The sequence below is a fragment of the Hermetia illucens genome, chromosome 5 (genome assembly GCF_905115235.1).
Source record: "Hermetia illucens chromosome 5, iHerIll2.2.curated.20191125, whole genome shotgun sequence".
Classification (NCBI taxonomy): Eukaryota; Metazoa; Arthropoda; class Insecta; order Diptera; family Stratiomyidae; genus Hermetia; species Hermetia illucens.
The window spans coordinates 19,699,272-19,723,264 of NC_051853.1; the positions used below are offsets into that span (position 1 = coordinate 19,699,272).

The following is a 23,993-nucleotide window of genomic DNA, read 5'->3' on the forward strand; positions in this document are numbered from 1 at the left end:
AATTATTCCCACTCAAAGAAAAACGGAAATGCCTTCTTAAAGGAATATCCCTAATATAGTTCCATGCCAAACCTGGTTGCAAAGAGTTGCTGAAATCTCAATTAAGACATCTCGACCGAGAAGGCAGAGCTATTTCAACAATCTGAAAATATGGCGAAATTGATCTTTAAGTTCCATCAGTAAATACTGTAATGAACCCGGGGGGAATCGAATGATCAAACGACAATCCTGAGTGGCTGAAGACGAACTAGAAGGAAAAGCTATCCCAGAAGCCTAAAAAGTTGGCGAAATTGACCGGGAGCCCAGAGACCAGCATGCTGTATAAATAACAGCCTCAGCCTCCGCAATTCGTTCAGGAATCTCAGTAGCCTTTGCATCCAATGTATTCTCCAAAGTATCCTTCCTTGGAGTTACTTTGACAAATCTCTAATTGACGAGGTAGTTGCGGCATTTAATTGCCTACAAGGATCATCCCCGGTCATTTACCCCGATTGTGATGAGTTTGCCATTGCCCTTCTCTTTGTTTCTAAAAACCGGAAGGTTAAGTAGATCATTATACATGATGTTCCACAGTAGTGGGCCCAGTACAGAGCCCTGTGGGACACCCGCGGATACAACGTACTCCTTGGGTCCATCATCGTTATTATACCAGAGTGTCCGCTCTTGCAAGTAGATATCGATAATAGCCGCGAGGTAGGTGAGAACCAATCGTCGCCAGAGACTTTCGTATAAGGTTCCAATTGGCCGAGTTGAATGCATTCCTCACATCCAGGGTCACCACCACGCAATATTTGCTGGTACAAACCCTTCCGTGAATTGCATTTTCGGCCAAGCCAGTAACCATTTTGATGGCATCAATGTTTGATCTGGCTCTACAGAACCCATATGCCTATCTGAAAGGCCCCTTTGCTCTCGACGGCTGGGAGTAATCTATTATAAATAACTCGCTCCAGTATTTTCCCCATAGTGTCTAGAAGACTTATGGGTCTATAGGAGGACGGTTCCCCTGGAGGTTTGGCAGTATTAGGCAACAGCACCAGCTTCTACCGCTTTCATGGTGCAGGAAAGATACCCTCGGACATGCACGTTTCGAACAGCTCCGCGAACATATCCGGTCTACATTTGACGGCAAGTTTGAGGGCCTTATTCGGTATGCCATCAAGACCCGCGGCTTTGCTAACGCCTATTCGAGTGCAGATCTCCAGCAGCTCGTCCCTGGTGACTGGTGGAATCGGCGTCATATTCCTCTTGCTGGGGAAATAACCCCTGGATTATTTTCAACAAAAGCATAGGGCACGTGATCTGCGAAGATGATCGGCCTCTGAATCGTCCTGTCACGAGTTTATAGGCGCTACCCCACGGATATATGTCCGCTTCCAAACAGATCTCCTTAGAATATGCCGTTCGTCTGGCTCTGTGGCAAATCGATCGAAGGCTGGCAAGTTCACTATTCCACCAATAATTGGGTTTATAGTGGGGAATGAGCGTCTCCTAAGCACCGACGCATCACATGCTTTAGAGATGCTCTGTATGACATGGAGAGCTCTATCCGTGGAGGTGCCTGCTTTGCTAGGCAAGTCTAGCCACACCTCTATGAATGTTTGCTCGTCCATCGCTTTTACAGACCATCCTGGTGTTCGTTTGCATTTCGGTTTCCGGGTTGCGGGTCTCCAGCTTTGTGGCTCCGTCTTTAGCTCAAAGGTGATTGCCTCATGTTCGCTGTATGTGAAGTCCTCGCTGACTTGCCAGGACATGTCACGTGCGATCGCAGGGCTGACAAAAGCCAGATCTACAATTGAACCAGTTCCCCCTTTCCGATAAGTGTTTACATCGCTTTCGTTGGCCAGAACTACATCCAACTGGGCGAATGCTTTTAATAAGCACTGCCCCCTTACATTAGTCTCTTTGCTGCCCCACTCGATAGCCCACGCATTAAAGTCTCTTTGCTGCCCCACTCGATAGCCCACGCATTAAAGTCACCGGCTATCACCTTTGAACCACGACCTCCTGCGGTGTGAACAAGATCGTCTAACAGGTCTTCAAACTCAGGCAGTGTGAGGCTCGGTGGGGCGTAACAGCTATATACGAATATACCGCTTATTTTTGTTCACATAAAGTCGCTAGCCGCCTGACCCATGCTATATTGTATGGCTGACGAGCACACGTCCATATCACTGCTCCACCAATAGAATCTGTGACCCATACACCACCGTTAAGATTTCTGCACGGTTCACTAATGATAGCAATCTCCATTGCGGATTTGTAAGTGGTCTGCGCGAGCAAATCTTGTGCGACCCTGCAATGATTGAGGCTTATTTGTATTAACCTCATTTTTTCACTGCAGTTAACACCTTCCTAAATTCTGGGCATTTACTACTTGCGGCAATATGCTGGTTATCCCTCCCCTCCTTTTCTTCGCACAAAATGCATTTGAGGTCTCTATTGCACTCCTTGGCAATATGTCCTTTTTCCCCACACCTTGGACATCGATTGGACCGATCGATGCCACTGGTGCATGCCTTCGTGAAGTGCCCAAACATTAGGCATTTGAAGCATCTTTTTAAAGAGATCTGTTCCTTTAATCGGCAAACAATAATGGGAATCCAATCCGAACCTTCCCCACGGCCAACAACTTCTGCGCTGACTTCACTGGCAGTCACATTTTGGCCGTTTGAGTACTACTACAAGCTTTTCTTAGGCTCACGATAGATTCTTCGCTGAATTCCTCCAACTTGAATTGTTGCTTCAAGACAGTGCAGATCTCTTTTCTGGATGTTACCTCATCGAGATCCTTGCACTGTATATAGACCTCATGTTTTTGGGAACGAACCGCGACATTCTCCCCAAGTGAGTTCATAACTTGGTTACGAAAGCCGTCAGTTTTCCCCACGCTGGATTTTCTCAACTCAAACATGAGAGCCCCTTTCTGGGTTCTCCGGATTTTGCTGACATTTCCGCCTAGATCTTTTAGGTCCGGGTCAGATTTCGCGTTCTTCAGTATCTCTGTATATGTTAGATGTCCTCTGCTGGAGAATACAATTGTCTCCGGGCGAATTCGCACCTTTGGTTTCTTGTTTCTTTTTTTATTCACGACCTTAGTCCAACCATCGTTCTTATTTTCTTTGAGTTTCGCTTCGCTAGCCGGCTCTCCTACTTTGGGTACTTTGGGCCCATCTGAACTTTTAGTTTCCTTTGTTGGACTGGTCAAGACCCTTTTTTCCTTTTTGGGGCCTGTTGATTCCTCAAAGCTTCCCCTTCTTTGTCTCGCACTATCTTACTTGAGCGAAGGTCGATTACTTTGTGCGTTGGTGTCACTTGGGTCGCCTGTGACACTGTTGAGAGTGCGATGTCCGGCTTTTTCTTAGGCTTTCTTATTTCTTCCTGTGACCTATTGTAAAGCACCCTGATGGCTCTCACCATGTTCTTAATGGCTTGGTGCATGTTGTGCTTGTCCTTGATGAATTCGGACAGCTCAAGTATTTTAGTCCCAAGCTGCTTAAGAGTGAGTCTTGGCCAGATTACTCCTTTTACTGACTCCTTCACCTTTTTCAATTGCTGGACTCCCATGAGCTTTCTCTTTTGCCGGCTTTGGTATTAGAGGAGATCGTAAAATTACTGAACTTCTCTTGAATGGATCTAGTTGTTGCTGCTGCTGCTGGAGTACCTCTTGATCAAATCCGATGGGTGTCGAAATCGTCTTTTTTGGCCAGCTATCTCCTTTTCGCCCATCTTCTTTCTTCACTTTTGCAATTGGTGTTCTTGGCAGAGTTGTGCTTCGTTTAAACACCTCCTTCTCCAAATCTAAAGCACTTGTAGTATTAGATGCAACGGTGGCCAAGTTGGCCACCACCGAGTCATTGCGGTCGAGGGATATCGACGGCCGGGAGCCCGCTTGCTCATTCCCAAAAGCCGCGGTACTGGGGTTCCGAGCTCTTGCGCCGTAACTTTACTCCTTCTCAATTCGTAGTATTTTTTCTTGGGAAAACTCTTCAATTTTATATAAAAACAAGTCGGGAAACCGGAAGCTGGGTGCTTCAGGTACGAAAGGCTTTGTGTATTTCTTAGTACGTAGCACGTAATATATCCATATATTATGTGAGAGTATCCACTTTCGGGTGATATTGACATTCATAGTCTTGAATTTGCAAAGAAGCAACAAATTTGAGGTATTATAACTTTGTTAGTAATAGTGCGATTTCCACCAGAATTGGTAAGACCATGCTCTATATTATAGCCTATATCACTGCAAAATTTCATGCGACTAGGTTAAACTTAAGGGGGGTTTCTAACCAATTACAAAAAATTGTAGTAATATACTATGATTAACTTTATTTAAACAGACATCGGCATGGAATGTATTTCGGAGCCCAGGCACCATATAGTGGCAGCCTCCTGATTTTTTTCAGATTTTTCGGTTTGGTAGTTTCTGAGAATGGCCCCCTTAAAGAAGTGATCACTTTCAACCCCCCGCGCTCCCCACCCTTCCAACGAATGTCAAAACCAAGGTCGGCTTTGAAAAGTACTAATCGAGACCTTTAATTTGATACCCCACATGACTATATTGGATGAAAAAAAATTTTACACCGCCCATTCGACGTAGAAGAATGTAATTCACTGTATGCGTGAGCGTTCACAGTTGCCACCTTTCTACCAAATTTGGTGACAATCGCTACAACGGTCTCCGAGAAAAATGCGTGGTTTTGTGTTTACACAAAACCTTAAAACATATAAAACAATTATAAACAATTCCCCAAAATTTAATCCGATGTTCAAACCTAAATCATCTTGTTCAGCAAATCATAGCGTTTTTCAACAGAGGAACCCTCGAAACTGTCGCTTATCCCTGCAATGGTACGCATCCAATCGCGTCGCATTTCCTCCCGTTTCCAAAGCGTTTCTTTTTGTTTGTATCTGACAATGCGACGGGTCGCATCCGCTGACTCACCTTGACGGATTCAGGTTCATGTTGTTGCTGTTCGGGTCTCGGATCTCAAATGTCATTCGAAAAGTGAATGCTGGCGCGCGCAGCACGTAGTGATTCAGTCGTGGAGTTCCATTCGTTCGCGTTTTCGAGCGGTTCGTCTTGTCAGAAACCATAGCAAGGAAAATTCAAGTGTTCACTGCCAGCAATTTACGGGAATCCTGGAAAACCCGAGAAAAGTGAAGTTCAGTCGCGTGTACAGTTGTTTGCAATGTTTTCGTGAAAGTTTCCGCTACTGGGAGTCCGTAGCGAAGTGAAACTTCTCGGGAGAGAGAATCGCCAATGACAGATGGAAGACAGTTGAAATTTTATGTGGAAATCGCTAAGTGGTTTTGTTGTGCTCATTTATCGTGCAAATGGTGGCTAGCGTTGAAGTGAACTAATTGCTGGTTCGAGTGCTTGAAACGAGGAGCGAGGGGTACACAGGAAGTTCGAGAAAATGGATACCTTGCGGAAGTGGCTAAACAAGCCAAAGGTAAGTTTTGCGAACGGGGTTATCCCCGAAACCCGACGTATCCTAACTGGGACGCGCGCACACACACTCGCTGCTCCCCTTTCCGTCTGTCATTGAACACGCTTTTCGCGGAACTTTATTTGACGACTGTAAATAATGCGATGGAAAATGGCTGGCAGTTTTTCTACGGGTGGCCCAGAAAGGCGTCCCAAAATGTCTAGAAAATGGAATGCAACATGGACAGCTTCCTTGTGAGGCATGTGCGCATTTTGTGCGAATGTAATCCGGAAGGTCTTTGCTCCAATTCGCTTTGTGTGCAGCCGTGGTGGAAGTAGTCGAGTGATTTGGTTGATGAGCGTATTCGGCGTGACGTCCTGTCGGGCACGTTGGTTGCGCTAATCCAACGAGAAATTCAGACGTTGCAATATGTCGTCAGGGCAAGTGGTTTCAAAATAAACACGACACCAACAGCTCCACGAACTGGTGGCAAAACCAGAACATGACGACAGATTTGTGACCGTAAATGGCGAACGTGTTTGTGTTTTCGTCGCGCCGTCACCAGGGTGGTGATTTCCCTGGTTACGGAGGTGTACTCGCACTGCCTTCTCTTCCTTTTGTTTTGGTTTTGTGTTGTGTTTGCGACAAAGGCAGCTGCTCGGATGGTGTTTTCTTTCGCGATATTGCAAAATGGCTTCAAGTGTCTGTTTTTGCTTTGCTTCTCTGCCCACGAAATTGGAGAAATTAGAAAGCCCGCATTATTCGCATCTTCATTCATTCGGGTCCATTATTTCCGAAGATGGTGTTGCCGGTCTTGTTACATGGGAGAAACCCTCCCAAGAAAGTTAATTGTTGTTCATTGAAAGTAATTAATAAACAAGTTACGACTGGCAATTATTCACACATGAATTTCCCCGCAACTGACGATCGTCGGCAACCACAATAAAATGTATTTATCTCCTCTGCGGTGCACATATTCTAACTCCAGGAAACGGTACGCCCATCCTTGTACTTCGATAAATACAATCAATTTATCTATCAGAACCGTTACCACCAACCATCTCATTGGGATCCGTACCTCCCGATCTGTAACGCTTTCGTGTTTCGTTGCAAAATTTCGAATGTGTCAGTGAGATCGTCACTAGCCATATTTCACTGTGAATATCGTTTAAATATTAATCGGGGTTTTTTCACCGTTTTTACACGGTACAGCAACGGCGTAAATCCCACAGCAGGGAGCCAACTTACAGACACAGCGAGCAAAATTCGTGTAGATGCACTGAAATATTTTCCATCGGAAAGGGGCTTTGATCTCAAAAATTCTAATATGTAATATCAGAATCTCATTTTCACGTAAATTTTCGTAAATTTTTGCGAGGCTATCGTGGAGCTATCGGCTTTTATTAGACGTTTAATCTAGAGCTTTCTTCCATTATCGGCTTAAATTGCGTGCGCATTTCCTTTTGACGCAATTACATATGCTCGATAGGATGATAAGTGAATTTATTAAGTTCTTTTGTGTTCTGTCGTAAGATTGATATGTATCTTTCATTTTCCGTCTTCTTCAATGACTGACTAGACAAAGCACACTTTGGCGTCAAGGATTTGTCCCCAACCTTCTCTGTTCATTGGTCGCGTTCTGCAATTCGACACTCTCAAAGGCATTATACTACCCGTGCCAATTAGATCTTTATATCCTTCCATCTCTATTCTTTGTCATATTGCTGGGAATTTTCTATTCTTGCATGGGTTGCACCTGCCAAGCCCACCGTAGTTTTCGAAGCTCCACGACGGTCAATCCATTCTTAAGATTGTCTTACATTTAAATAAACCGTTTGAAGACCTTCTTTCGGCGAAAAGGCAAACGGCAAGAAGGCTTTGGAACTTGTAATGAGGGTGATGGTGTTGCGGGATATTCTCTGCACTTTATTTATTTAATTATTTAATGAGGACAATACACAGAAAACAAATTCCTTATTACATATTGTCCTCAGAGGGAAGAGCAAGTGAATGGCTTATTTTATGCTTAAAACTAGAGAAGGAAATAGAGTTAAAGGACCCAAGCTGTAGGATGTTGTAGAACCGGCATAGCCTCGGGATTGGAGAGTGGAAGTAAATCTCGAGCTCCGCGAAGGGTACATCAAAAATGTTCGCACTACATGTGTTATGAGACGACGCGATACGGAAAGTTATATCCGAGTAGGCGGAGCAGTCCATCAGACAATTGCAGAGTTTGAAAAGAGTACACATATCAAGGAAGATACGGCGTTGTTGCAGGGAGGGGAGATTCAAGGTGTGGAGTCGTGACGGATAATCAACCCGTGGAAGGTTCTTTTTGTAAAAGGGGCCCGGGCGAATTTGCTTTGTACAACTTCAAGAACGCGGCAGTCACGAATGCGGAAGGGGGACCAGACAATACAGCAATATTCAATGATGTTTCTGACAAGGGAATAGAAGAGTGTTAAGGAGGGCTGAATTGAGGTAAAGTCTAAGGAGGAACATAGGGATAAAACCAGACATTTTGGAAGCTCTATTGATGATGTCAACGAAGTGGGAATTGAAATGAAGTTTGTCGTCGAATATTACACTCAGGTCTTTGAAGGAGGTTAGTAGTGAAAGGGGTTGTCCACTGAGAGAATAGGAAAAGGATGTTGGTGAGGGTTTAAGCGAATAGCACTTGCACATTGGTTGACATTCAGTGTTAGCTTGTTGAACACCAATGGACTAAATTATCAAGGTTGGACTGTAAGAGAGCACAGTCCAGCGGAGACGAAACAGAGGCAAATAATTTGAGGTCGTCTGCGTAAAGCAAATACGGACAAGTGAGGATGGGGGCGAGGTCATTGATAAAAAGCAGGAAGAGTAGCGGGCCAACTATAGAGCATTGAGCAACACCACAGGAAGGAGAGAAGGTACGAGATGAGTAACCGTAAAAAGAAACTTTGTAGGAACGGTATGAGAGATAGGAAGAAAGCCAGGAGATGACTGAGGAAGGGAAGTCTAGTAATGAAAGTTTAGAGAGGAGAATGTTATGTCAGCCCATGGCTAATTAAGCGATTGCCTCGCCTTCTTACATTTTATGGTGGGGTCAAGAAGACGCAAATCGAATATATTCTCATAAAGAGTCGCCATTTTCGCACCGTTTACTGACAACAGAGATGTTCTCTACGAGGCCATCTTACCTCAATATCAGCCGTTGATTGCTGTCCTTAAAATCAAGCCACAATTAAAACAACGCGAGCACCGCTTTGGTTCGCCACAAATTAAATTGTTACGCTTCGTGAATGAAGTAAAGAAATGCTCTCACTTATTGCGATCATTATGAGCGTCGAAGAAACGTGAATTCAAATCAAAAATACAATAAGTTGACTGGACTATTCAACCCTCACGCTCACCAAGACGGGTAAGCGGTTCATCAATCGAGATACTTGCCTTTGGTATGAAGATATCCAAATGAAAGACTGCGAGAAGAAACTCCTCTACAATAATTTTCGAGTCGATAAAAGGCTATCCAATTGGCACATTTATAGGAATCCCAAGCGGAAAGCAAAGAAAACGGTTGCTATTACCTGGACAGCATATGAGATCAGTTACCTGGGTACGACAGTCAAAACATCAAGGGATCTGCTCCGGCGAAACAGGAATCTAGTCGAAATGTAAACCTTGGTCTGAAATTGCTTCAACTATGTGAAACAACACCGGAGACTGCCGGAGGTATAAAAGTGCGCCGACGACGAGTAAAAATGAGATCAGGGAAGCAAAACGAAACAGCTTCAGGAATTTATGTGGGGGGATCGAATATCCGCTCCGTCCATTAAATTCTCTGGCTCCTCAGCTAACTCCCCACAACTATCTTGTGATTTACACTGCCGCTACATTTCCTCAGTCTATGTTCCTCCTCCTTCCTCCGAACCCCTCCCGATAGTGGATGTAGTCTGCCCCGCATCGCCTACCATTCCTCTTTTTACCCCAATCCTACCTCATTGGCAAACTTGATGCCAATGTTGGACCTACGGTGGCTACGATGGTCTTCCAAACCTCTTTTTGCTCAAAACTGGTAAGTCCATCACTCTTCCCCTCTCTTATTTTCAACAAAAGCTTGGAAGAGAATCATTCTCCTGGCTTGTGGAAAGAGGCTCTCATCGTCGCCATACACAAAAGTGGCGATCGTGCGCTTGCCGAGAATTACTGTCCCATTTCCCTCCTCTCCTCCTGTTCCAAAATCCTAGAAAGGTATGTCAGCGACTGGTTTTCCGCCCAATTTGGCCACCAGTGAAGGAGCAACACGGCTTCGCTAAGCGTAGGTCCAACCTGCTTGACTTTACGAACTTTATCGCCAAATGTTTAAATTCACGGCAAGAAGTACATACCATTTACACTGATTTCGTTAAAGCCTTTGACACTGAAAATCATAAGATATTTCTATCCAAACTCTCCTCGCTAAGCGTTCCCATACCACTTGTTTTACGGCTTGCCTCTTACCTTTCCAACCGACCTTGTTGCGTCTCTTTTGAGGGCTGCACTTCCAACTCCTTCTCCCTCTCTTCAGCGAGTCAGTTATCAACGAGATCGATCGATGAATATAAAGGACAGAGAGCTCTGTTGATAACTGTGAGCGACGGTAAGTACGGGGCGCTGATATTCCGTAACCGTGAAAAAATGCGGCAAGTACAGCGTACTTCGTGACGAAAGGAATTCTACCATTGCGTTGGTGGGGCAAGCAGAAGCTGCTGCAAATCGCAAAGATTTCGCTACCATATATAGCATCACGACGGAGTTTATTGATCGTCATAAGCCTTTCGAGGGGAAGCTTAGTCGAGATCAGGCTGGTTTTGCGCTCTGGATCTGTCTGTACTGAAAAATTAGTAGCCTCAGGTCATAGTGGAACAGTGTGTTTAGTTTGAACCACCAATCCACCTGCTCCTAACCGAGAAGATTTTGAACAAGGAGTGTATCTGGAATGCCCTACGCAGAAGGGGTGTTTCGGAGAAAGTAGAAGCTATTATTAGAGCGGTATTTGACGGTGGTGATGGATGCGATGGTCAAAATGGTTGCACATCCGCTTATCCATCTCGTATTCGTGCTGTTCTGATGCTTATCACTTGCACAACGCTTCAGTTTCATTATTGTCATACTTGGGTAATGAAACTGAAGCGTTGTCTCATTAAAACCTGAAACTGTGTGGATGTCCTATACTCCACAAAGGAGTGAACAGATGAAATGCAATATGACGGCGCAGAATGGCACGTGCTGCATTTAGGTGAAATGGCAGAGGAATTTCAAGTTGAAGATTGATTCCGGTTTGGATCATGACATGTTTCTTAAAACATTGGATTTGGAGAAAGAGGAAAAAGAGTCGTATTGAAGATAAACACCAATCAAATTAAGGTTCTCAGTTTGACTAGTCATCGCACTTGTTCAATAGCATTAATGCACAGAATATCATTGACGCTGAACTATTTATATATTTAGGAAGCGTGGTTTCTGTGGACGGTGACATCGAACTATAGATCAGAGCATCAACAGCTTTAAATTTGTTTTCGCGGTTTTATCCAAAATCCGGAGCTGCAAAGTCTCAATAACAAACATCAAGATGAAAATACCAACAAGAAGTTGAGGTTCTTTCCCACCAAACTTCTCTCTGCTACTGTGTTTGCACCACATGCAGAGTGATCACCACTGTTACCCGAAAACTCCAAACTTTCATCAACTCGTGTTGATGCGTCATTGAGGTACTCTGCACGAGTACAATTGTCAAACAAGAAAAGCCCGGTCAACGGACCAGATATCCTCGGAAGTACTAATCAGAAGATGGAAGTGAACTCCATTCCGCGGGTTGTCCCATACATTGGAACCATTTTCATTGGGTGGCCGACAAGTAGGTGGCCCTAGGGCTATGTGGCGTTTAACTGTTGAGGAAGAGTAGAAGCTTCTCGAAAAATCATGGGAAGAGCTAAAGCACATTGCAAGGAACCGACATCGATGGTGTGGTTAACGCACTATGCCGCTTCGCTCATATAGGGGTTCATGGCAGCAAGAGGTTGCTTATATGAAAAGGTTGCGACTTGAAAGTCACCAGAGCCTCCCTCCTGATAGGAATATTATTTTCATTGTCCCGAAGGTGCTCCAATGACCCTTTGATATCCATTCACGTTGCTATTGGTTAGTAGGCTATTTGCTTGTTTTCCTTTTCAGGGAGAATGGGAACTAATAGCACCCAAGAAAACAGTTGAAAATGTATGTGTGGGTGCATTTGATCCGCTCTATAAAATTTATTAAATGTTTGACACTTCACTGGTACTTTTCCAAGCTTTAGTAACTATTGCGGTCATTTATTCATTTATATTGGTCTAAGTGATAAGATAAGAAGTAAGCAAATGATAAGCAATTTATTAATATTTGTTTTGAATTATCTGATGAATGCAAGCGTGTTTCCTAACTATATACAATAACCGCTGGTTTGACCTATTTCATGTTGGAATGCATATTTCTCACAAGCAAACTATACGAAAACCTAAATTTCCGGCCACGAAAACTTCATTGATCATCTCGCGGTCTTCATTAAAATGTGGAAGGTAAACAGAATATTCCTGCGGACTTGAATATTACAACGAAAACATTATTGCCGCTGTGGGGCGAGCGTTTCCTGTCAAGTTTACGATGATGTCTTGACCAAAACACAGCTTGCTTCTATTTTCATTTTCAACAATCGAAATGTTGATGACACACTTTGTTTCTTTTTGGGCGCCGCTTAAGATCCCATACAGAGACTTATCAAGTTCCCAAATTGTAGACTTATCATTCACTTTAAATGATTTCGTAGTAAACAGAATAAAGTCATGCACTGAGATTTAATGATAATCAAAGTCATTGCATTTTAATTGGAAATTATTCACAAGTAATTTTACTGAATCACTCTGGGAAAAGCGCAATTACGAGTGTAGTGTATTTGAAATTACGCATCACACGATATTTTGCTAGAAGACCGGGTCAAGAGCGATAGTGTACTATATGAATATTAGACATGCAGCACACCAAATGTTTTAATGGTGAATGGGGCGCTTATTAACCCTTTTGCCCATTGACCACTATATGGTCTGCCTTAAAATTGGGCATTTCAATTCAGTTTCTACTACTTTAAAATGTATGCCATGTTAATCATAGTACATGAGGAAATATGACCAGTCTTCCATACCATTTCCACATACATTATTATACGGACCACGATAATAGAAATTTCGCTTGGTTTCTTATGATTTAATTACGAAATTTTTGAGTCTCACGCATCTTGGCTAATTTCTTGTTACATTTAATAATAGTATTGCATTTAATTTTACAAATAATGCCCTACATCTCGGTTGATTTGGAACCAATTAATTGTTCGAACATAGGCAACAACAGGGGCACAATTCAAGTCCCCAGAGCGATAGAGAGAAGATCCGGGGCCGGGTTGAAAATTTGCGGAAAAACGAGGTCCAGGGGTGAAAATTATATGGGTTCGGGGTGAAAATCGTGCGGGCTCCGATTATCCCTTTTTTGATTAAAATTTCTATTCCGGGCTGCCGAGAAAGTTCCGGACGCGGAGGGAATTCCCGCCTTTCTACCCCTCTTGTGAGGTCTGCAAGCGTTTAATATACCATATTTGATAGCGATTATCGCTCGAATAAAAAGCGCCAATATAACGCTTTGTATAAGTAATGCATGAATGGAGGATTAAGAGTAATAAATTTCAAATTGCAAATATGATAAGTAGACATTTGTTTAATGCGTGTTATAAATCGGTTTTGATAAAATCTATTTGGATATCAAGTGTTTGTTCAGACTGGTGGATCTGTTCAAATATCTTCAACATCAGAAAGACAATATTTGTCAATGAAATCATAATAAAATTACTTTTTCTCATTGAAGCATAGCGTTTTAATTTAATCCGCAGGGACATGAAAAGTGTACTCCTGCAGTAACTCAAAAAATCTCCCATTCAAATTTAGTAAATTTTCCCCAATTAAGCCTTTTCCTAACTGCTTGAAGAAATTTAGACGTAGTTTCAATTAAATTAATGCCGCCTCATCTTAATCATGTTGGATTGGTCATCCGATCATATAAAACAAATCTTCCTTTCGTGCGACCATACGAATTCCCTTCCAGGCTAATTTGTTGAACGACCTTTGTAATGGCGGTTCTTTTTCTTTAGCCTTTTTGCCGTTCACAAGCGTGGTCGGTTCGTCGTGAATAGTTGTGCCATTTTGTTCTATCAAAGGCCTGATCTGGATGCAGTCGTGAGGCTTTCTAATCCCCATCCATGTATTAAGTCATCGTTGTTTCGGCCGGCCTTTTGATTGCTTACCATCGACTCCGATGTTCACGCTAATCTGTTCACTACTTAGTGGAGTATAGGGCATGCACACAGTCGGATTATGCTTCAGTTTTAGTATCATCACACTCAACGCCGTGCCAGTGATGAACTCACAGCAGCGAGACAATCACGAGAAGAACACAGATACCCAAGACGCCTGGGATTCGAACCCAGACCAACGAGACTGAGAGGCTGAGGTTCTACCTCCTCAACCACCACGATTAGCCAGGAGTGCGGGACGTAATCAAAAGCCTTGGCGTAATCGATATTGCAAGTTAATAGATTTCCATGGCCTGGTCTACAATTACCGAGTCGAGTGCCTTCCATGCCGAAAAGTACTGTCTGGACGCTTTGTTGGGATTCGTAGAGTGGTCTGAAAAAACTCCACTGGTTCCTCGCGTACGTTGCATTCTGAACACGTTTGGAGTGACTTTCGCTATACCATCACAATCGACTGCATACGACAGAAAGTTTCTGCTTTAGTGTGTACAGAATTTTGGTCACTTAAACCAATATCACGACAGCGAATCCTCTGATCGTCCAATCTGACAGCTACAACTTCACAATACACAAGTGATTGCAGTTGCAGCAGCGACATACCAGCACACAGTCGAGACGCAATTTCATCATTGAATTCTCAGAGTTGTTGGAAATGCATAAAAGGATTCATTTCCGAGAAATGTACACGCTCTTTGGAATTCGTCACGAATCAAAAGCGGAGACTTCAGCCGGGCAATAAAGAAGTGTGCTTCGACGAGTACTGAAACTGTTGTCCGCAGTGCAGTGTGCTATTGTTAATACTGCCGCCTTGATCCCATTCACTTCTGGGTACTAGTTAGGACCATAGTCTCAAGTCGAATGTGGGCAGGATTGTGTCGTTGCGAGTAATAAAGCGGTACTGGTCTGCAGTCCGCTCCACAGTCACGTGCGCGAATTGCGGGAAAAGCTCGACGAATTTCTGGTGCAAAAAGGGGCGGTAAGATGTAGTACCTGCTCCCGCCGTTATTATTTCGTAGCAGTAGCGGATAATCAGGAGGTTCATTTCTTCTGCTGCCTACGCGAACTTGCTGAGGTAGTCGCCACAGATTTTAGCGAGCCCGTCTGGTTATCGTGGCGCCTAGATGCTGAAGCGCCCCACGATTAGCGGTTGCGATGGTTTGTTGCCCATTAAGAGAGCCCGACTCAGTCACTAAGTCGGACGATTCCCGCCGTCCGTGCTTCTCCTCATTCAATGGATTTGCATTTTATACTTAACTGCAAGGGGTGCTTCCTCAGTAAGTAATCTGCAAGACTACAAAGTTTCTTCACTTTCTTTATCCATCCTTTGAGACGGTGCGGTGACCAACAGTCATCCAGGCGGAGCTATCCATCTCCCTTTCACAACTGGGCTTAGGACTGGCAGGACTTTTTTCTATTTCATTATCATTTTTCCTATTGGATTGTTTTTTCCTTGATTTATTCATTAATTTTTCATCATTTGATTCCTAATTTTTTTTGTATTTTTTTTTAACTAGTTTTAAATTTCAACTTAATATAAATTAACTTTTGGATTTTTCTTTTCGATAAGATTCCTCTTTTTAAGACTTCGTAAGCCTCTAGCATGAAAAGAGATATCACTCTGAAATTAGATGTTGGGAATGCTGTATTCGCATATTTTGGCTTTTCCAAGATCTATATTTGTGCAAACGTCAAATTTGCCACTGAATTCAGGCATGTGGAATTTTGTACAAGGGTGGTCCAATAAGTACTTAGCCTTACCACCCATTGGCGTCACAATCGTAAGGATTATCGTGTAGTACATCCTCGTAGATACCCTCTGCCAAAATTCCAGCCGAAGCGGATCCGTAGTTTTGTTTTGACCGCTTATAGAAGCGGGTGTGTCCGCGGATTTTAGAAAAATGGAAAAAGAGCAATATCGGTCGATTATTCGATGTTCATGTTTTTAGAAGGGAAATCTTGCAGCGAAATCAAAGAGCGCTTGTATTCTGTGTTCGATGACTCTGCTCCCGCCATGGCGAGCGTAAAAATTGGTTTAACGACTTGCAACATCGGCTACCACGGAGGATAACGTGACAAAATTCCAGGATCTCGTAATGACAGACCGCCGATTGAAGGTGCGCAAGATAAGTGAGACAGTAGGCACCTCAGAAAACCGCGTGGGTCATCTCCTGCATGAAATTTTGTGCCGGCGCGATGGGTGCCGCGTTTACTCACTCCGGACAACAAGCGCAGCCGTGAAACCACTTCAGAGCAAGGTTTGACATTGTTTAAGCGTAATACGATGGAATTATATCGCTTCATAACCGTCGACGAAACATGTGTCCACTGGTGCACCAAGTAGTGCCAAGAAACAGTAGAAACAGTGGAGTTCACCTGACGAATGTGGTCCGAAGCAGGCGAAGACTGCCTTATCGGCCGGAAAGGTGATGGCTGCCGCCTTCTGGGATTCACAAGGTGTGATTTGAATCGACGACCTGTAGATGGGCAAAAGGGTCATAGAGCTCTACTATTCCGAATTATTGGGCCGATTCGAACCAAATTACAAAAAAAAACCCATTCGGCGAAGAAAAAAGTGCTCTTCCATCATGGCAACGCACTTGCTCACACCTCCGCCGCCGCCACGTTCCAATTGGTCGAATTGGGCTACGAACTGTTACTCCATCCAAGATATTCCCCAGATTTGGCCGCTTGTGATTTTTTTTTTGTTTCCAAATTTTAAAAAGTCACTCGCCCGCCAAAAATTTGAGTTGGAGTATGGTTGGCTCAAGTGTATCAAGCTAAGATGAGACTATGTTGAGAAATAAATGGCCACTGTTCAAAAATTTTCGTTTTTTTTTTTTTGTAGGCTAAGTACTTATCGGACCACCCTCGTATATGTATATACTTCCTCCCAGATCGGTGCCCTTTATAATAGGGTAGAGCGAAGCACTCATGTCATGGATGTGACCGTGTACTGCTTATGTCCTTCATCCGAGTTACTTAGTCAAATAACTACGGATATCCGTTTTAGCCAGTGAGCTTTTCATCCATTCCCAGCTAGCTGAACTGGAATGGTAAAGAAGTCCAACGCTTGTTTATATTTTTGCGCTCTCCTTTATGCGGGAGGAAGATCATCATTGCTATATCAAGAAGAAGATGAGGTATCTTATCTTCTTCATAACAATACTGTACGCTGTTCTCAGGTCTGTATAGCCTGCTTAAGCCTACCTCGAAGGTTGGCGTATACTTCCCGTTTCTCATTGAAGTCTGGTGTTCTCCTAGATCGTTGGCAGATCCTCTTTGCTCGGAAGTATTCAGCGCGTAACTCCTCGATTTCTTTGCTCCACCCATAGTTGGTGAATGTGCCACTGCCAAGTTTGGTGCAAATCACACTATTACTAACAAAGTTACATTGGATCGCTGGATCGCTTTGCCGCAAATTTACTGCAATTTAAGTCCTTTCATACGTGAAGCAGCTAGCTCCCGGTTTCCCGGCTTGTTTTTCTCTTCCATACATTTCCTGCCCTTTGAAACCAATGTAAACACTACAGACCAAAGACATTCACCATTTATTGCGTTAGCTTATGTTGAAAAGTGTTTGATTTTTAAGTAGCGGCCTTGTTTAGAGAGAAAGCATATTTTGCATTATCTTCAAATTAAAGTTGATAAATATATAAAGACTCTAGAATAGTTTTCCATTCTCTAGTTCACCACATATGAATGTATATATACAATTTATTTTGTGAAATTTAAACGAACTAATCTTAACTTAATCGGGCGAACTGAAAAGATAGTAAGCCATAATAAAATTTGTTCGAAATATTGCAATATTCTTCAAAATTCCCAGAACTTGTCAGTAGAACACAACACAAACAAAATGAACCTTACAAAGAGTTATCTTATCACTCGCTATATATTTTGCGATAAGAAAACCACCAATAGCAAATTTGTAGTTATCTAGCAATTCCACAGATTATCATTCACCACGACGGAGTTTGTGCGTTGTACGATCAAATCCATGAGTCAATATCTACACACATACAAGTGCGGATACCTGGAAAATATTAATGCAGTCGACATCAATGTCATATCGTAATATTAATGGATTGTGTAGAATGAGCATAATGGGATCTGAATATATTTTAATTATAATTGAAATTAATTCACTCAGGTGAATGTTAAATGTTTTTATATGGATTTGAATTATAACATTTGTTAATTTTCAGGTGTGTTTTGATTAATATTGTATAAGGTAGTAGGAAAGTGGTATTTTCCTCATTGTTTTCACATATTTCAATTCAGGAAGATCGATTTTTGAAAAGATAAAAAATGTGAAAAATAAAATCAAGATACATATTTATAATATTATCTAAGAAAGAAGACAATTATTTTCTTTGGAGATACTTCCTCACATTTCTCGATTAAATATGAAATTTTGAATCTTTTGAAAAGAATGCCACTTGCTATCGGCATGTGCTAAATGTATTCTATCCAAACTATCCAAATTTTCCCGAGTTCAAAGTCTATATTGGTTCTCACTTTTATCTGACGATTCAAACTCGTTTTATTCCTTTTGTTATGTTATCAACATGTTTTAGTTGTTTTGCTGCTTTGTATATTTTTAACATTTATTTTTGTTTTTAATAAATATGGGACACATTCACATTATTCATCTATCTGGATACACTCATAACGACAGGAAATTGACTACATAAATTGTGACTAATATTGTTATTTTGTTGGAAGACAGTCGCTTTGATAAAAATGGTAACCAAGTCTTGTTTGTTTGGCAGAGTAATAAAGGCAAAATAGTCATTAGATTAGATATAGATTTCTATTAAATATCTGTTTCATGTTAACTGATATATTTTCGTTCAGTGTTTGGTTTCTCAACTAACAACGCAATTGATTGTGTTTATGCATCTCGAAACTGTTCATCTGTTGAACGTATGTAAATTGTATAAACGCAATATTGCTTATTTGTGCAATATTAATCAAATTCCCATCAGCAAGGTTATGCTTAGAGCTACGTAATTATAATAGAAAGTTAATACGGTTTAATAGTTAGGTATGTATGGAAATTTATTCGTGGTTGATGCAGTTCTATTGTAAACCAATACAAAGCTAACAGCAAATGGTCACGTCATTCGTGTTGCAGTGTTGTAAATATGGTTGGCAGTCCAATGTTCAAACGAGCAAAAATTATAATGCATAAACTTTGGAATATTAGTCTAGAAAGATAGAAACTGAAGTGCCTTTAAAACGAAATTAGAAAGGCGATGACTTCTGCTTTTGTTTCAACCAAATCGGTTGCATCATTAACAATATATTATTCAGTGCTATTTGTATGAACAAATTGATCTTTCAATATACGTAGTAGAACGGTCAAACACGATATGACAAATTATACTCACGGGTTCAGCCGTCCTTTTTTATAATCACGTTTTTTTTTCAATGTGCATTGAAATTTATACCGACAGGACAAGGCAAACCAATTATTATCATGAACGTTTTCAATATATAAACGCAAACACATCGAAACGGAGTAATATTTCCGATTAAGACTTCCCATCGATTTCATTGGTAACTTGGAACTAGAATAATCTCTCCCTAAATCTGGTATGTTAAATTACTATTTGAGGATGGTCTAATGCAATGATATATCAATAATCAGATATATTTCTCAATCGAAAAAGTTTATTGCTACTGAATGCAATTAGTATTCAATGATTGGTAATACACAAGTCTCAAGTGGAAGGTCAATTGTTGGAGGTCCGCACGTGGTATACATTAATTTTTATATTTTCAATGTAAGTTAATGTAGTCAATTTACAGAGTATGTATAGGCATTCAATTAGTTTTAAATAGCGGAAGGAATGGATTAATCAACTGCAGTTCACTAATCGTGGAATAATCGAACTCCCATCGCACTTGCCATCTATTTATCGATTTCTCCCTCTCAGCGTTCTTCGTATGCGATAAGGGAGAGATTGACTTCGCATTGTATATGTTCACCATCTCATCTGCCAAGATGTCAGCGTTGGCATCATTCCAGAGATGACGAATACTGCATCATCTGAGACAGTCCTGAATGCAGAGCATACCCTCAGGGCTGTCCCACCAAACTGGGGTCACAACGCCTCCCACCAAACTGGGGTCGCATAGAGCTTGCTTGAGGTCGCCACCCTGGCTATGAGCAACCTAGAGATATGCCCTGGCTCTTCCAGGTTTGTCAGGGCCATACAAGCCGTGGATGATTTATCCCAAATACTGTATGTGTTACTTATAGTTGAGCTTCCTGTCTATCACCACCCCCAAGTATTTGATGGTCGGCTTGGAAGTGATGATATGATTCTCGATTCTAATACAGGCGTAATTTTTCTTCCGGCGCTTAGTGATGAGAATCGCTTCTGTTTTTTCCTCCGCAAGTGTCAGACCAGAGCTCTCTAGCCAACTTTTAACAGCACTGATTGCCTCCCTTCAGTATAACTTGGCATCTTTTAGATGCTTTGCGACGTATTTGTATTTTGCGTATTTATAAAAACTCGATAAATGTAAATGGTTATGTACATTGCGGATTCAAAGAAACGCGTGTGCAGGTGCTACTGGGACCCTGCAGTCCTGCCCGGCAGATGCTCTCAATGTACTCCTGCATCTCCTTTCCTTAGATCTCCACATTAAATACGTTGCAGCGTGCAAGTTCTATGGACAGTAACATCCTAGACGAAGTAGCTCGGGAAATCTGGGCATTCCTAACGGACTATGCCACACGCAAGCTGAACTTCACGAGAAACTCTGCTGTGGAACTTCCAACCAGGGCAAAGTGGAAGACCGGCGGCGTGTTGCAGGGTTATGACTCAGTATTCTTTACCGATGGATCAAAGATGGCCTGTGGAGTCGGCGCGGGGGTTTTCTCGAATATACACAGTGTATCCAAGTCGTATGGTTTGCCAGGTTTCGCCAGTGTATTCCAAGCGAAAGTACTGGCGATATTGAAAGTCTGTCGATGGATGGAGCGAAATTCGAGTCCCAAGCGTAACATAGCCATTGTGACCGACAGCCAAGCGGCCATCAAGGCCTTGTACTCAGCAACGACATTTTCCAGGCTGGTGGGGCAGTGCAGAGACGCGCTGAACCGTTTGGGCGGCACGCTCCTCTGGGTTCCCGGGCATAGGAACATAGAGGGAAATGAACGGGCTGACGGATTGGCCAGGCGAGGCTCTGTCAGCACATGTGTAATTACGTGGGTACTAGAATTTTTAAAAAAATATTCAACCTCTCTCCGTCTGCATAAAAAAAACAGCAAAAAATCAAGGGTTTTTGAATTATAATTTTTAAAAGCGCGCGAAAATTGGATTTTTTATATTTTCGAAAAATTCTAGTTCCCACGATAGCCATTAGCCTATAGATTAAGATACAAGTTAATTTTTTGAGTTCAGATAAACCAGTCTGCCAAAATCATGGGCATCGTTTGTTTGCTTTTTTTATATGAATGCCATGTATACACTGCTAGCCTTTCTTCCAATCTGCGTAATACTTCTGGAATACGACCTTTGGGGTTATGTTTAGCTTTTTCAGCGATGAGACTTGAATTTCATCCATCCTTGTTAAATGGCGATATTTCGAACCATCACAAATAAGACGTTCTAACGATGATATATGAGTATATTGTATTTATTGATATATTTACATTTATGGATATATCGAACGATCATTCTACCTAAATTAGTGGATTAATATCAACTAGCTAAGTGTAATTCATTTCACACCTGAGGTACAAAATCTTCTATGAGATTTTCTCGCCAAAATATTAAGCCTTACATTCACACTTTCTAGAAGTGTCATAATTATTTAATTAAATTTTAATTCAATGCTAATAAATTCACAACCCAGCTGTTAACTATTGACGTATGCTGTAAAGTATACAGGTATACTCAAAGGGACTTTTATACTCCCGCTTGCTTTTTTGCAAACATATAAGCATTAGTAATTTACAGTTGCCTTCTAAACATTAGATGAAAAAGCAAAATCAACTGGAGAGCCTAAGAAAATTTACGGAGAATGTTGGTTTATAAAACGTTGGCTTTCATTTACATATATGTGTAAAGTACTGTTGAACAGGTGTAGAGGCAGGTAGAAAAAATATGTACACCTGTGATATCATTTGCATAAAATCGATTCAACGTTAACTGTACCATTGTTGAGCTGAGTATCCAACGAAGGAAAATGTCAACTTTTACGATTCGGTATACGTTGGGGATAAAAGTTGCTGCTAATACCTTAAGTTTACAACCAAAATTGTAAATAAATGCCGAGTGGAAACAGGAGCCACTTTAAATGGTAAATATCAGCGAAATATGCATGTTGGAAAGAATTATCTTATTCGCTCATTCGTTGGTCAGTTGAAAACAATTGATTTATTGAGGACAAATACGAACAGAAATTGGTGACTTTTTGCAAAAGTTTTCAACAGTTGTGAACTTAGAAGTTGCCAACTTGTTTATTGGAAATACACCTCTAAGTGAATGTCAATATCAATAAATTTTCATCTACAATGTGCAAAGTCGATTCGCATGGATGGTAAAGTTGGCAGTGACTAGGTCACTTTCAAAGGAAAACTTTTACTGCTGATCATACTGGATAATGTCACTTTTCCAACAGACGTAGAAGAAATGAAAGCTTTCTAAAAAGTCAGAGAGTAAAATGAACCATAACGCGAGGTTGTTACCACGTTGGGATGAATAAGAAGTCGAAGATTCCAGGAAGAGGAACGAATATATCGTGCCAGGGTTATTCTGTAATTAAAGAGACAAATTGGTCTGGGAAAAAATGCTTATTTTTGCAAAATAAAACTTCAAATATTATCCCCAGCAATGTTTATGCATTTATCCTAACATTTCACTGGTTTTTTTATACCAGACGCAAAGTCAATGGTGCACACATTTTTTGGCATTCTTGGTACTCTTGATCTCCTTCTTTCGTAACGCCTCCCTAATGGACCACACAAATGGAAATCGCATGGTGCTAAATTGGAATTGTAAGGGGGATTAGCCAGTACCTGCCAGCCTATTTTGTGGATCACTTTACGGGTTAGTTAAGCAGTGAGGAGGACATGTATTGTCTTGCTAGGGAACCACACTTATCCTCTGAGAACCACGATGGTTTTCTCTCTTAGTTGGTCTTTCGACCCCTTAAAGCAGGCTCACCCTTAACAAGGAAGAACTCTGTTGAAACAATGGATTCTTTATAAGTCCAAACCAATTGTAGCCGAAGTAGTTGACTTCCATATTCAGTCAAGCTAGAGAAGTTCTGCCAAACTTGAATCATGAAACAAACCAGGTAGGATTACAAATCAACGAGATAAAAACGAAAATTTTGACACAAGTGAGAAACAGACGCCTAAAAACAGTGTCAAAGTCTATAAATATTCGAATTCAAACATCTAGCACAGAGTGACAATTAATCTGAACGAAATTGCGGAAATAAGACTCGCAGTTTTACTATTGCAAAATATCTGTAAAAAGTAATCTTGTAAGGGTAACCAACCGACCCAGGCCAAATATACAAAGGCCAATAGTTCAGTTCCAACTTAAGATGAGAAATACCTTTAGAAGCGTGAAAAATACGTATTTTTCGGAAATTTTTTTAGAGGGGATAAAATCATCAGATTATTTTAAAATAAAGACATAAACTTCAAACTAATAAAAAAATTGTTTTTCTTTGGATGTCCAACAAAATGGCGGCCTTAAGATGAGAATCCAGACGCTTGTTTCTCGCGACATCAAAAAGTGCTACAGCTATAGTTTTTTTCTTTTGATCTGAAAAAGAAAAAGTGTAAAATTGAAAATTTTGGAGCCATTTTAATTGAAAGGTTAAATTTTCGACTATATTTTCGACATATTTAATCCCAAAAAAAATTATTTATTTACAGAATACCTTCCAAATTTTAGGTATATCCTTCTGGTAATATTACTGAGAGCAATCTCTACAAATTTCATCAAAATCGGTCGATTACTTTTTAAGCTACAATACGAGCAAAGTTTGGAAAAGTAGTTTCGTGATAATCACGTTTAAAGATAAAAATGTTAAAGCTATTAATTCTACTGACTTACCAATTAATAAGCGATTCCGGGTGCATACAGTTGTCCTTCAACTTACTCGAAAAATTGATTTTCTACCGCCAGCTGCTGTTTCTGGGGTGTACGAGCTGCTTTTGTATTTGAAAGTCA

General features: G+C 41.4%; 1 protein-coding gene across 1 annotated transcript in view; it reads left to right on the top strand.

Annotated features, from left to right (window-relative positions):
• The first annotated feature begins 4,981 nt into the window (after positions 1-4,981).
• Positions 4,982-23,993, top strand: part of LOC119656556 (lateral signaling target protein 2 homolog) — a 54,337-nt gene continuing 35,325 nt past the window's right edge. The window contains exon 1 of the mRNA XM_038062934.1: positions 4,982-5,456. Within this exon, the coding sequence (XP_037918862.1) occupies positions 5,421-5,456 (36 nt within the window). The 5' untranslated portion in view covers positions 4,982-5,420. The remainder of the gene's footprint in view (positions 5,457-23,993) is intronic.